Below are 12,614 nucleotides of genomic sequence, written 5' to 3'. Positions count from 1 at the left end.
GTTGATAATAGTAAATATCTATCTGCAACCAGTTTTGAGTATAAAGTGTATTATACCTACTGTACGTCCAACAACTACTCTCCATTGAAATATAATCTGTGCATATTCCATGTGAAAAAAAACTGACACCACATCCAATGACTTTTGGAACGTCCCCTATTAATCTTTCCGACGTCAGTAAACCTGTTATCATGACAATGCCACGTATCACTTGCTTATAATATTTCCTCGTCGGTATTGTTGTTGGACCCTCCCACAGGCCAGTCGTTGAAACTCCTTTGTCACTGAATTATTAAGTTACTGAAAAACTATGATACATCAGTCATGCAAACACTCGGCATGCTCACATTGTTATACCATAGGATTCTTTCACTAACATAAGGTTAGGAAAGTTTAAAATTTTGAGAATTCAGTGTTTAACCTTTAGGACTGTGAGAAGGTTGAAAGCTGATAGGCTAGTTCTTGAATGAGGCTGACATTCCTTAGTTTTGCTCTAGGATATGGTGCGTAGTTATTTACTTTATATCAGCCTACTTTTGGTAAGCTTTCATTAGACTGGGCAAGTTTGGGTACATATTGGTTTGAGTTTGGGTGAGATAGATCTCTAGGTAGTTTATAGGTAAATCTTAGTGGACGAAATCTGTGTAGGAACTAGAGTTGGGATTAGATGCATAGGTAGACAAGAAGACAGATGGGTAGATAAAAGACAAAGAATGTTAGGTTAGTGAATGGAAGGATGCACAAACAGATGAATTTGTGGGTAGCGATACTAATATTGATATATTGATGTATAAATGAATGAATGGAAGGCGAGATACATGATATATGAGTTGTGGTGGTGTTTGGTAACTATGGCGAACTGGAGGGAGCCAAGTGCCGATATATTATAAGCTCTGTTTTCCACTTTGTATCAGGCCATCCTTTTTCTTTTTTTCTTTTTTCTTAGGGCCCGGCAGAAGCAGCCACCGGACATGCTTGCTGTCACACACACTTGGATGATAACAGATTAAGTTTCTTGGGATATCACGAGTTATGATGACCATGCAGGACATTATCACTCCTCCCATGCAAGATACTTTTTTAATTGTATAAACAGTTGGGGTAGGTACCATCAGTCAAACAGTTAAACAAGTGGTGCCAATCACAACAAACCTAACCCGACAGCAGTTATTTTCTCGTTTTTAAATACTGATTCACTGCCTCCATATAGTGTCATTAAACAATTAAAGTCTAAGGTAATGGTGTAAACGTTTCCAAGTTATAGTCCTCTGAAAATCCGTGATCTTGCTTATGACCTTTCAAGTCACTCAAGGTCAAAGGTCATGATGCCAAATGAAAGCCCATATGTGATTTCCTGTATCTTGATAATAGTAAATATATTTATCTTCAATCAGTTTCGGGTTATAGCCCCCTGAATATCCGTGACCTTGAGTTTGACATTTCAAGGTCACTTAAGGTCAAAGGTTTTGGCACCAATTAACCCGCCGGAGCCATAGATTACAGGTACAGCAGTGCCTACGTCTGCAGACAGTGCCAGAGCCAAATCTATACGGTCTGCAATTGCAACGGGCATCAACATGCGAATTTTCAAATTTCTCAGATGACTGGCATGGACGTGCACGCACCCTTCCCACATCTGTACCCACTTCCTATGTCATCTATATGCCCAATAACAGTGTCCTTGGCTCGAATAGCATAGTTACTGATGAAGAAAACGAAGATCTACCTCAACTCAATGGGTGTCGGTGGCTGCCAATAAAGTCTATGGGCATTACTCTGAAGTTTTCAGCCGCCTGCTGAGGGAGAATCCACCTCAAAATCGACCTATATGGCTTCTGTGAGTACTTTTGTGGTTGTTCTCCATGTTTCCTCATCATTTCTAACCTATCCAACAAAAAAAAAAGTCAAAAACTGGCCAGCACTACGACTCCATAAGGGTCCAAAGTATGCCGGCACATGACGGGTAAAAAATCCACACAGGATTACCTATATGTTGACAATAGAAAATAGCTCTATATTAAACTAATTTCGAGTTATAGCCTCATGAATAACCGTGACCTTGAGTCTGACCTTCCAAGGTCACTCAAAGTCAAAGGTCTTGGTTTCAAATGAAATTCCTTATGGGAGTTCCTGTATGCTGATAATAGTAAATATCTCTATCTGCAACAAGTGGTGCCAGGCACAACAAACCTCGCCCAACCTCACGGTCAAAGGTCATGGTACCAATTAAAAACCTATATATGACTTCCTATATGTTGATAACAGTAAATATCTATCTGCAACCAGTTTTGAGTTACAGGCCCCCGAATATCCGTGACCTTGAGTTTGACCTTTCAAGGTCACTCAAGGTCAAAGGTCTTGGTGCCAAATGAAAGCCCTTATTGGAGTTGCTGGATGCTGATATAGTAAATAACTCTATCTTCAATCAGTTTCAAATTATAACTCTCTGAAAACTGGTGACCTTGAATTTGACCTTTTAAGACCTCTCGATTATCTTTGAAATTTAATCACTTTCTTTTGGGACCAATGCCCACATATTTTGAAAGTTTCATGTATATCCAGTCTGCCGTTATTCCATAATGTTGCTAACAAACAAGAAACAAAAAACCAACAAAGATACTCGACCAACAACAATACCTCGTGGGACTTGGTCCCAGGCGAGATAGCCAGTTTTGAGTTATAGCCCTCTGAAAATCTGTGACCTAGATTTTCACCTTTCAAGGCCAATCGATTTCCTCCAAAATGTAATCACTTTCTTTTGTGACCAGTGCCCAAATATCCTGAAAATTTCATGTAATATCTTTCAGCCGTTTTTCCATAATATTGCTAACAAACAAACACACAAACTAGTAAATAAACTCAACAAGAAAAAAATACGTTACCAGACTCCATCCCGGGCGAGGTAAAAATGTTGCAAACTTTTATTAGAAGTTTGTTTGATTTTGAATATCGCATGACTGGGTTCAAAAGTCAGTGTTCACTCCCGTTATCAATCAGTATTAAATGTAACAATATTTCTGATCATAACTGTACTGTCAGGGCTAAATGTTCACCCAGTATTCTACTACATGTGTTTTATATAAGGCACGTTTTCCTCCACAATGGAACATTATCAGTCATCTGAGTGACAGAGAAACTACCAGTTCCTTTCAGCTAAGGAACAGTAACCATGAGAGGAAAGATGGAGCTTTGGTATCTGTCGAAAGAGAAACATACCGAACATCACCTTCAGAACATTAGCCAACAGAGGAAAGTGAGAAATAAAAGAGTTTAGTCAGGTTAACATACGTCGGCAACCGTACATACCGAAGATGCCAAGGCGATATTGCACCACCACCAACACCACATCCTGATCCAGGAGGACGTGTGGGAGGTACTGGCTGGCACCCCCTGAGAAGAATCCACCTCCGTGGAACCACACCATTACCGGTAGATTCTGAGGGTCGTCCCTTGGCTGTATCACGAGACTTCATTAGCACCAGGAATCAGATAATATAGTTTGATTATAAGTGTATATATATTTTTTCAAACGATTTTATTAGGATAATATTATTTAAAAACTGAAAGACATAGACAAAAAGCTAATTCCATACATACTAGAATTAAATAAAGTGTTTGAACAGAACAGTGTAGCAAGATAAAAATGTGAAATAAATCGTTTATAAAATTGTTAAAATCTTCACTTTGAAGGTTATTTCCTATACTGAATAAAGTCACCTGAAACTAGCCAAAATAAAAACTAAATGTCCTTTAGCAAGATGTTCATTTGAAATAAGCCATAGCCTCATCCTCGGTTAACCGCTATATTCTACAATGTATGAGTAAAACGAAATATCAGTGTCTTATGTACTGTATTGATCCCAAGTGATCCAGTATAGATGTTTAACCCGCCGCATCCTGACAATTTTTTCACCACTGACCCCTTCCTCCCAGTCTGGGCAGATTTTCGATTTTTTGTTTAGTTTTGTTAAAACCTCCATTTTTTATGAGAAACATTGGAAAATGTCCCCCAAAGTTCTCACCTGAGCTTAGAAGTGGCCTAAACAGGTGACCCTTTAAACACCTGGTACTGTGTTCTATGGAGCCGTGCTGCAGGTGTCATGTTTTCTATGTAGCGTAACTATTGTAAGCCACTCAGAATAGGTTGATATTTTTTCATTTGGTACCAATTTATATGTAGTAGAAGAATATATCTATTTTCACACAAAAATATAGGCAATATAAGTGTTATTTGCTGAACACATCAACATACCACACCTTCCTTGGTGATGGTACCTCCTCATCACTTCTTCTCGTTTCTTCCTCTGGCACCATGTAATCTTTGTCCTCCACATTGTCATCGATTGGGGAATCACTCTCACCTTGAATTTCGTACCGTGGTGCGACATGTCTTTACTGGCCAGGTCACTGCTAACAGGTGAGTTGCTGAGACAATGGCGACCGGGGGAGGGGGGAGGTAACGCGGGGTAAGGCAGTGTCCCTACCTGGTGCCAGGTGGAGGAATTTGTCCCAAGTTTACGTACCAAAAATCAAGTGGGAAGTTTGAAAATTGTGGAAATGACAGACCTTGCAATTGCAAAACGTATGGATACGTTATTGGGATTCACCGTGACAAAACGTTGCAACGTATCCATATGCTATCAGGACCCCTTGGGTTAAGAAGTTTTGTACTATTCTATAAAATATTTAATCTGAAACTTGAGCACCCAATTTACCCATTTCACTATGACGAATACATTAAATAAAGCCTTTTGAACCTGCGGTAACCTCAACTCGAAAAGCACTTTTTAAAATAAAATGTGCATCAAACTCGTGAGAAGTGCAGTAGGTTGGATATGGGAGGGTAAATAGCACCTTTTTCACGGAGAATTATTATGAACAATACACATAAGTGTTCTCAGGTATCTTATTTTTATTGCATTTGATACCGAAGCAGTTTGAATCAATGACGTACAAGAAGATACTGGGGTGTAATGTACAGAGTGAACTGCGAAGGAAAATGTGCTGTATTGTATAACGAAATCTTGATAATTACATAGACTAAAATCAACCATTATACCTTAGGTGTGAAGACATTGAGGAAGAGACAGTCTTCACTGCCACTGTAGTCCTTCTCCTCTGCTTTGCGGTTAGTGGCAAGTGGTTCGAAGCCGAGTTGTAAACAAGGCTCAGGCATCACCGACCCGTCTCGCACACCCGACCACTTCTCACCTGGTTCTGGGTCCTGGAATGGATGGCTCATCATCATCACCATTATCATCATCATCATCATCATCATCATCATCATCATCATCAAAGAGACAGTTTGCATAAAATTAGATGAAAGATTTGCTATGAGGTTGTAATGAATCTCCTTCTTCACTACTCCATTTCAACCTCGAAATTTGATTACACTTCTCCATTAACGGATTTTCTCATATAACGTATGCACTACCATTCCTTTACTAAAACTGTATAATGCTATTGATATTCATCAACATTTCAACACTTTTATAGAAAAGCTAAAATGACAGTCTAACATTTATTCAGAGCATGAATATTTCTCCCATCTTTCCTGTCACTTCTTATTGCTTTTCTTTCCTTTACAGGTGGCTTTACATTGAGTGACAAGCCAAATGGTTTCCTGTAAGCCAAGAAACCATTTACAACACTTGGTGGTAACCATATAACCAAACCATACGTACTCCCTATGTGTCAACAAGTCGGTTGGCGGAGGGTTAGTGCCCCTCCCCGTAAAACAACTAACTCAACGTCAAATGGCCACTCCTTAAGGGATTATGGCGTCTGGCAATAGATAGATAGATAGATAGATGAATGACGATGGTCAAACACTATATAAGATCAGATATGGTGGCATTTTAACTCTTTTGAAGGGGCACTGCAAGTTCATACTAACACTGAAAGTCATATTAAGCAACATTCTAACACTTTTTAAAACATGTTATGGTGACATCATAACCTTTTTTGAAAGGCAGTTCTTGCAACATTCTAGCACTTTAAGAGGCAAGCTTTGGAACATTCTAACCTTTTTTTGACAGCAAGTTAAGTTACGGTCAAGAAACTGCCATTCCAGGTAGTAAGTGGTCTAACACGACAACATGGTGCACCTTGAAACGTAGGGATCCGAGGGGTGGTTTGGCGAAGGGTATGCCGTAGTAGGAGTAGAATGTCCTACCCTTAACCGTCTGCTCCACCACGCCAGAGACATGCCCTTGTTTGGTCTTCATTACCGGAGCCTGGCCAGTCCCTCCTACGGCCACCACCAGGACTAGCAGTGCCACCACAAGGATGCCAACCCTCATTGTTCCTCCTCTTTTATCAACCTGACAAACAAACAAAAAATGTCAGTGGTGCTCTAGGCAATTGTAGCTTGGCCTAGAATTGCCATGTCTACGCCTTAAACACTGGAACTGAAAATGCCCTTTCCTCGTCTTGAATGTTTATTATATAGAGATTTTAATTTGATTATGTTGCTAATAATGAAAAATCTAATCCAAAGGTGGTGGAGTCAGAGTACTGTTTTATTCTGCTACTGAGTAACGAGAAATAAACAGCCAAGGGACAAAACTGTCACAAAAGTAGAGGCCGAAGAACTGTAGTTTTATCGACTGGCTGATTGTAACTGTTCCTCGTGCCCATAAGCAAGAATTGTATGGTCGCAGTAAGTGATTTTGGGCAGGCTACTGGATGATGATACCTGAGGGAGATTCAAGAAGTCCTCGGGTTGAAAACTACTTTGAGGAACGCCTGGTGCACTTGAATTTCCCTCGTGTGAATATACTAGACTGGAATTAGCCTGAAGAATTAGTAAAGTATGTTCATAACTGGATAGGTTTCACACACACACACACACACACACACACACACATTAAATCAAACATAGTATAAACCTGCTAACATTACAACCAGCCTTGGGGTCAAGGTTGAATTAAGTTGGAACTGACGAGGAAAACAGGGGCACTGGAACTGAACTGAAACAGATTCGATGATCTAATATGAAATGTTATGCTGGATACAGTAGTTTTAAATAGTAGAGTAGCGCTATTAAATCTCACTTCACCTTGCCTGAAGTTCAAATAATGGTATTTTGTTATACTTTCTAAGTCTTCTAAAAGTTATGTTTTATTTGTACAGTATTTATATACTGTATATATATATATATATATATATATATATATATATATATATATATATATATTATGCGAGGAACAAGGAACCAAAGGCCGTGGACCAGCTATTACTGTTCCTTCCAAGAGAAAAACAAAATACAGGAGAGAGCCAAATTCAAGATCCGATCATTTCGAGATGCCTTGACACACTGCGTTTGAAAGACTGGAGATCATAGGAAGCAGGAAATACAGACAGAGAGAGACAGTTCCAGAGCTGACCTGTTGCATATATGAAGGACTGGGAGTAACGGTTAACTCTTGCATTAGAGAGTTGGACAGAAAAGGGATGAGAGTTTGCTGCTAGACGGGTGCTACGCGCCCGTCGTAGAGGTGGAGGAATGCATGCAGACAGTTCAGAGGAGCAGTGACCATTGATGTAGTGATAGAAAAGAGATGATGATGCAACAGTGCGGCGAAGAGACAGAAGTTGAAAGGAGTCAGTAAGAGGAGGAGAGTTAATGAGAAAAAAAGCCTATGACTCCACCCTATTGAGAAGAGCTGTATGTAGGGAGCCTTCCCAAACATGAGAGTTGCACTCCACACAGGGGCGGATAAAACCCCTGTATAGAGTCAACAATTGTGCAGGAGTAAAGAAAAAGAGGACTTGATGTACCTTCAGTGCTAAATCTAATATTTACTAGGCAAGAAAATGATATTGACAGTTTAATATATCACCCTCCACTCGGCAAAAGCGATCATGCAGTACTAAATTATAACTTCAGGATAGCATATGACATAGTAAACAGCAATGACAGTTACAAAAAGAGCCTAAACTATAAAAAGGGAAATTATCAAGACCTAAAGAAGTATTTCTTAGAAGTTGATTGGGAAAATGAGCTTAGAGGACAAGATTTAAATGCTGTATATAAAAATTTTTGGGAATTTTATGAAATAGGAGTCCAGAAGTACATCCCACAGCACAAAGAGGCAGATAAGAAAATACAGAAATGGTTCAATACAGAATGTAAAAAATCAAAAGTTGCCTTAGCAACCTCTTTCTTGGCTACGTTCCCCGTCTCCTTATACTCACGAATGCTTTCGTCGTCCCTGTGTCTGTCTATATTCTTCTTTGCCTGCCTCTTCCTATTTATGCTATCCTGTACTTCCTCATGCCACCAAGGCTCCATGTCTTCCCTCCTCTGTCCCGGTGTCACCCCAAGTACCTTCTTGGCGTTCTGCGTCACCACTTCTGAGATAACTGCCCATCCGTCCTCGTCTTCCCTGCCTCCGAAAGCCTGACTCACCTCCTCCCTAAATTTACTACTGAAGTCTTGACCATTCAAATCCGCTCTCGTAACCACTCTTTCCTCCTTGGGTATGCTCTGAATCACTTCCTCTACTTCACTCCAAAACTCTTCCTTTTCCTCCAACTCACACCCCACTTGCGGGGCATTTGCACTGATGACATTAATCAGGACCCCCTCAATTTCCATCCTTAGACTCATTACTCTATCTGACACTTTCTTCACCTCCAATACACTATCTGTATATTTTTCCTTCACTATTACCCCTACACCATTTTCTCCTCCCATCCACTCCATGGTAAAACAACTTGAACCCTCCTCCAATCATCCTTGCTTTACTTTCTTGCCAATTCGTTTCCTGCACACACAGTATATTCAACTTTCTCCTCTCCACGTGCCAGCTCTCTCCCTTTACCCGTCATCGTGCCCACATTCAAAGATTCCATCCTCATCTCCACTCTCTAGTCTCCTTTCTCTCCCGCCTCCTCTGGAACTGACTTACCCCTCTTCTCCTCCTCTCCTTCCTTTGCCGCATACTTTCCACCGGCCCCCTGTTGGGCAACAGCACCGGTGGCGGTCGTTATTGGCCCCAGGCACGACCGATCCGGTATGAATTTCTTTTTGTGCTCCGCGTGTTGAGTTGGCTAGGGTTTTTACGCCGGATGCCCTTCCATGACACAACCCTCCCCATTTATCCCAGTTTGGGACCGGCACTGAGTTCCATATATCTATATACATATATATATATATATATATATATATATATATATATATATATATATATATACACAATTGTAGCCTATACACTGTATATACACTGTATATGGCTAGTGAGTGAGTGATCGCCCTCTACCTACACAGATCAAAAGCCCTCGGGAGCAGGGGGGTGGTTGCTTTCTCAGGCAGAGGAACTCCTTGAGAGTGAAATGACTGGGAAGCATGCCGGCACGTGACTGGCTACAGCATAGCTGGGTCTTTCGAGTGTGGGCAATCAGGCAAGTTAGCTGCCTACTGCGACTGCAACACAATGGCGAGGTGTTCAGGAAGTTAGCCAAAGAAACCTTGATGGACTCTGAAAGAACAATAATGGCCCCCAGTCCCGTGCAGCCCTTAAATGGGCAGGGGGTGCTAAGAATCTCACGATTGCCTCAATTACAATCTAATTCCTTTGTCAATGCAAAAAATACAATTAAAATTGGTAACTGGAATGTGAGAACGCTAAATCATGTCGGTAAAATCGATGAGTTAGTGAAGGTTTTTTCAAAATTACGGACTTGATATTTGTGCTCTGACAGAAAGTAGATTAACTGGAGTCGATAAGTTGGATTTGGAGGATGGTATACATTTATTGATATCTGGTTGACAGGACGGAATGCATTATCAGGGAGTAGGACTGTTGCTGGGTTGTAAGGGAAATAAGGCTTTATGTGAGTGGGATCCTATAGATGAGCGATTGTTATACGCACGGTTTAAATCAAATCATGGCAATATCAGTCTGTTTGTGTGTTATGCACCTACTAATGAGGCACTCGATGAAAGGAAAGACACATTTTATGAAAAGTTGCAAGGAGTAGGAAGGGTACCTAGACATGATGTTTTGATCTGCGTTGGAGACTTTAATGCAGTAATGGGCTGTTCAAATGAGGGATTTGAGGCATGTATGGGTAAGATGGGAGTTGGTAGTAGGATGAGTGAAAACGGAGTGAGGTTTGGAAGCTTCTGTCTAGCAAATGACTTAGTCATCGGGGGCACACTCTTTCAGCATTGCAATATACACAAGACAACTTGGGTGTCGCCGTAAAAAGTGGAAAATATAAAAATCAGATTGATCACATCGCTATCAGTAGGAGGCATAGAAGTTCTCTGCTAGATGTTCATGTTAAACGGGGAGCGGATATTGGTAGTGACCATCAACTCAGCATTGCAAAAATAAGGTTTAAACTTAAAAATCAGAAGAAGGAAAAATCTGGTGTTGGTAGATACGATATTGTTAAGCTTAGAAGGGAAGGAGAAGAAAAGGAGGAATTCAGATTAGAATGCAGAAATAGGTTTTTGGTGTTGGAAACGTTGGAAGAGGGGGAGAGAAGTGTAGATGAGATGTGGGAGGATGTGAACAAAGTTTTGCATGAGACTGCTGAATGTACAATTGGAAGGAGACATAGCTTCAGGAGAAAGAAATGGATATCAGAGGAAACGTGGGATATGATAAAAAAGAGAGGTGAGGCTAAATTGAGGAGTGAGATGCGATGCGTTGATGAACGAGAGATTGAATTAGCAAAAGCTGCGTACTGGAGTTTGAATTCAGAAGTAAGAAGGTTAGCTAGGAGAGATAAAAGAAGATGTGTGGATGAAAAGGTTGCAGAGACTGAAATCTTAATAAACAAAAATGATGGACAGAGTCAAAGAATAGCATATGAATCGATTAGAGAACTGAGTGGTAATGCAGGTAAACGCAAGGAAATACCAGTTAGAGACAGGGAAGGAAATTTATTGACCAAAGATGGAGATATTAAAAATAGATGGAAAGAGCATTTTGAGACAGTTCTTAATAGACCAATACCACCAGAAGAGGATATACCGTCTGCTCAGGAAGATTTAAATATAGAGACAGGAGAGTTGAGGCTTGCAGAAGTGGAGAAAGCAGTAAAACAGTTAAAGAATAATAAGGCACCAGGGGAGGATGGTTTATTTCCGGAAATGTTTAAAGTGGAGGGGGATAGATTAATAATGATCTTGACCAAGCTATTCAATAAGATATGGGTGACGGGGTTACTACCATCAGTTTGGAAGAATGGTGTAATTGTTAAAGTTCCGAAGAAGGGAGACCTGAGTGAATGTGGTAATTGGAGGGGAATCTCTTTGTCACCGATAGCTTTGAAAGTTTTCAGTAGAGTGTTGTTAAATAGGTTGGTGCCGGTGGTTGAGGGTATTCTGAGGGATGAACAGGCTGGTTTTAGAAAGGGACGTGGTTGCAATGATCAGATCTTTATAGTTAGGCATTTGATGCAGCAAGTTAATGAAATGAGAGTACCGTTAAGTCTTTGTTTTGTTGATTTTGAAAAGGCTTTTGATAGTGTTTCGAGAGAGACTATGGGGAAGATCATGAGACATTATGGAATATCAGAGGAGTTTGTGAGGGTCATTATGAACATGCATGAGGACACATTTTGTAAAGTGATGGTTGATGGTTGTCTGAGTGATTCGTTTGAAGTCAAGTCCGGAGTTATTCAAGGTGGTCTTCTATCGCCTTTACTATTTATATTGGTCATTGATTACATTATGAAACGCGTTGGAACAGAAACCGGTGCAGGTATACTTTGGGGAGAGAACAGGAAACTTTTGGATTTAGATTATGCAGATGATATAGTTTTGATTTGTGATGGGCCAGAAGAGATGCAGAGAGTGTTGGACTGTTTGGTGAGTGAAGGTCGCAAGGTGGGTTTGGTTATTAATTGTGGAAAAACTGAAATAATCAATATGAATATGGAAAATGCACAGGAATGTGTAATTGGAGGTATGGTTGTAAAGCAAGTTGATAGGTTTAAATATTTAGGTACTTATTTAGCCAAGGATGGTTCTTTGAACTTTGAATTCGAGGAAAGGTTAAAGAAGGCTAATCAGGCAATGGGAATGCTTAAAAATATTTGGAATAATAACAATTTCTCTGTGCATACAAAAATCAAACTTTATAAGGTAATGGTTAGGAGTATCTTAATTTATGGACACGAGTCTTGGTACAGCACAGTGACTATGGAAAATAAATTCTTGGTGTTTGAAAAAAAAGCACTTAGAAGAATATTAGGAGTTAAGTGGTGGGAAAGGATACCAAATAGTAGAATTAGAGACATAACGGGAGTGCAGCTGATCGATGAATATGTTAGATTCTCACGATGGAAATGGCTAGGACATGTGTATAGGAGACAGGGAATAGTACGAGGTACACCAGGGTGGGTGGCACTTGGTAGGAGAGGTAGAGGAAGGCCAAAAGATACGTGGGTGAGGACAATGAGACGGGAAGCTGGAGATGAGTGTTGGGGAGATCTTGAGGAGTTAGCACAAGATAGGATGTGGTGGTGTGAGTTCATCGAGGCCCTATGCATCCCCGAGGGTGCCAGAGGAAATGATTGATTGATTGATTTATATATACACAAAACTAATTGAACTAATTGAATGGCATAGCCATTATTCACTATTTTACTTT

At 40.3% G+C, this 12,614-nt stretch overlaps 1 protein-coding gene across 1 annotated transcript in view; it reads right to left on the bottom strand.

Moving 5' to 3' along the window:
* Positions 1-3,439, bottom strand: part of LOC145408087 (venom carboxylesterase-6-like) — a 66,316-nt gene extending 62,877 nt beyond the window's left edge. Inside the window, exon 1 of the mRNA XM_080278897.1 lies at positions 3,307-3,439. Coding sequence (XP_080135023.1) covers positions 3,307-3,424 — 118 coding nt within the window. The 5' untranslated portion in view covers positions 3,425-3,439. The remainder of the gene's footprint in view (positions 1-3,306) is intronic.
* Positions 3,440-12,614: the final 9,175 nt, after the last annotated feature.

Source organism: Coenobita brevimanus, chromosome 8, assembly GCF_032717465.1.
Source record: "Coenobita brevimanus isolate Jiangsu-jjx chromosome 8, ASM3271746v2, whole genome shotgun sequence".
Classification (NCBI taxonomy): domain Eukaryota; kingdom Metazoa; phylum Arthropoda; class Malacostraca; order Decapoda; family Coenobitidae; genus Coenobita; species Coenobita brevimanus.
The sequence above is the reverse complement of the archived record's forward strand: the minus strand, read 5'-3'. Positions and strand labels throughout refer to the sequence as shown.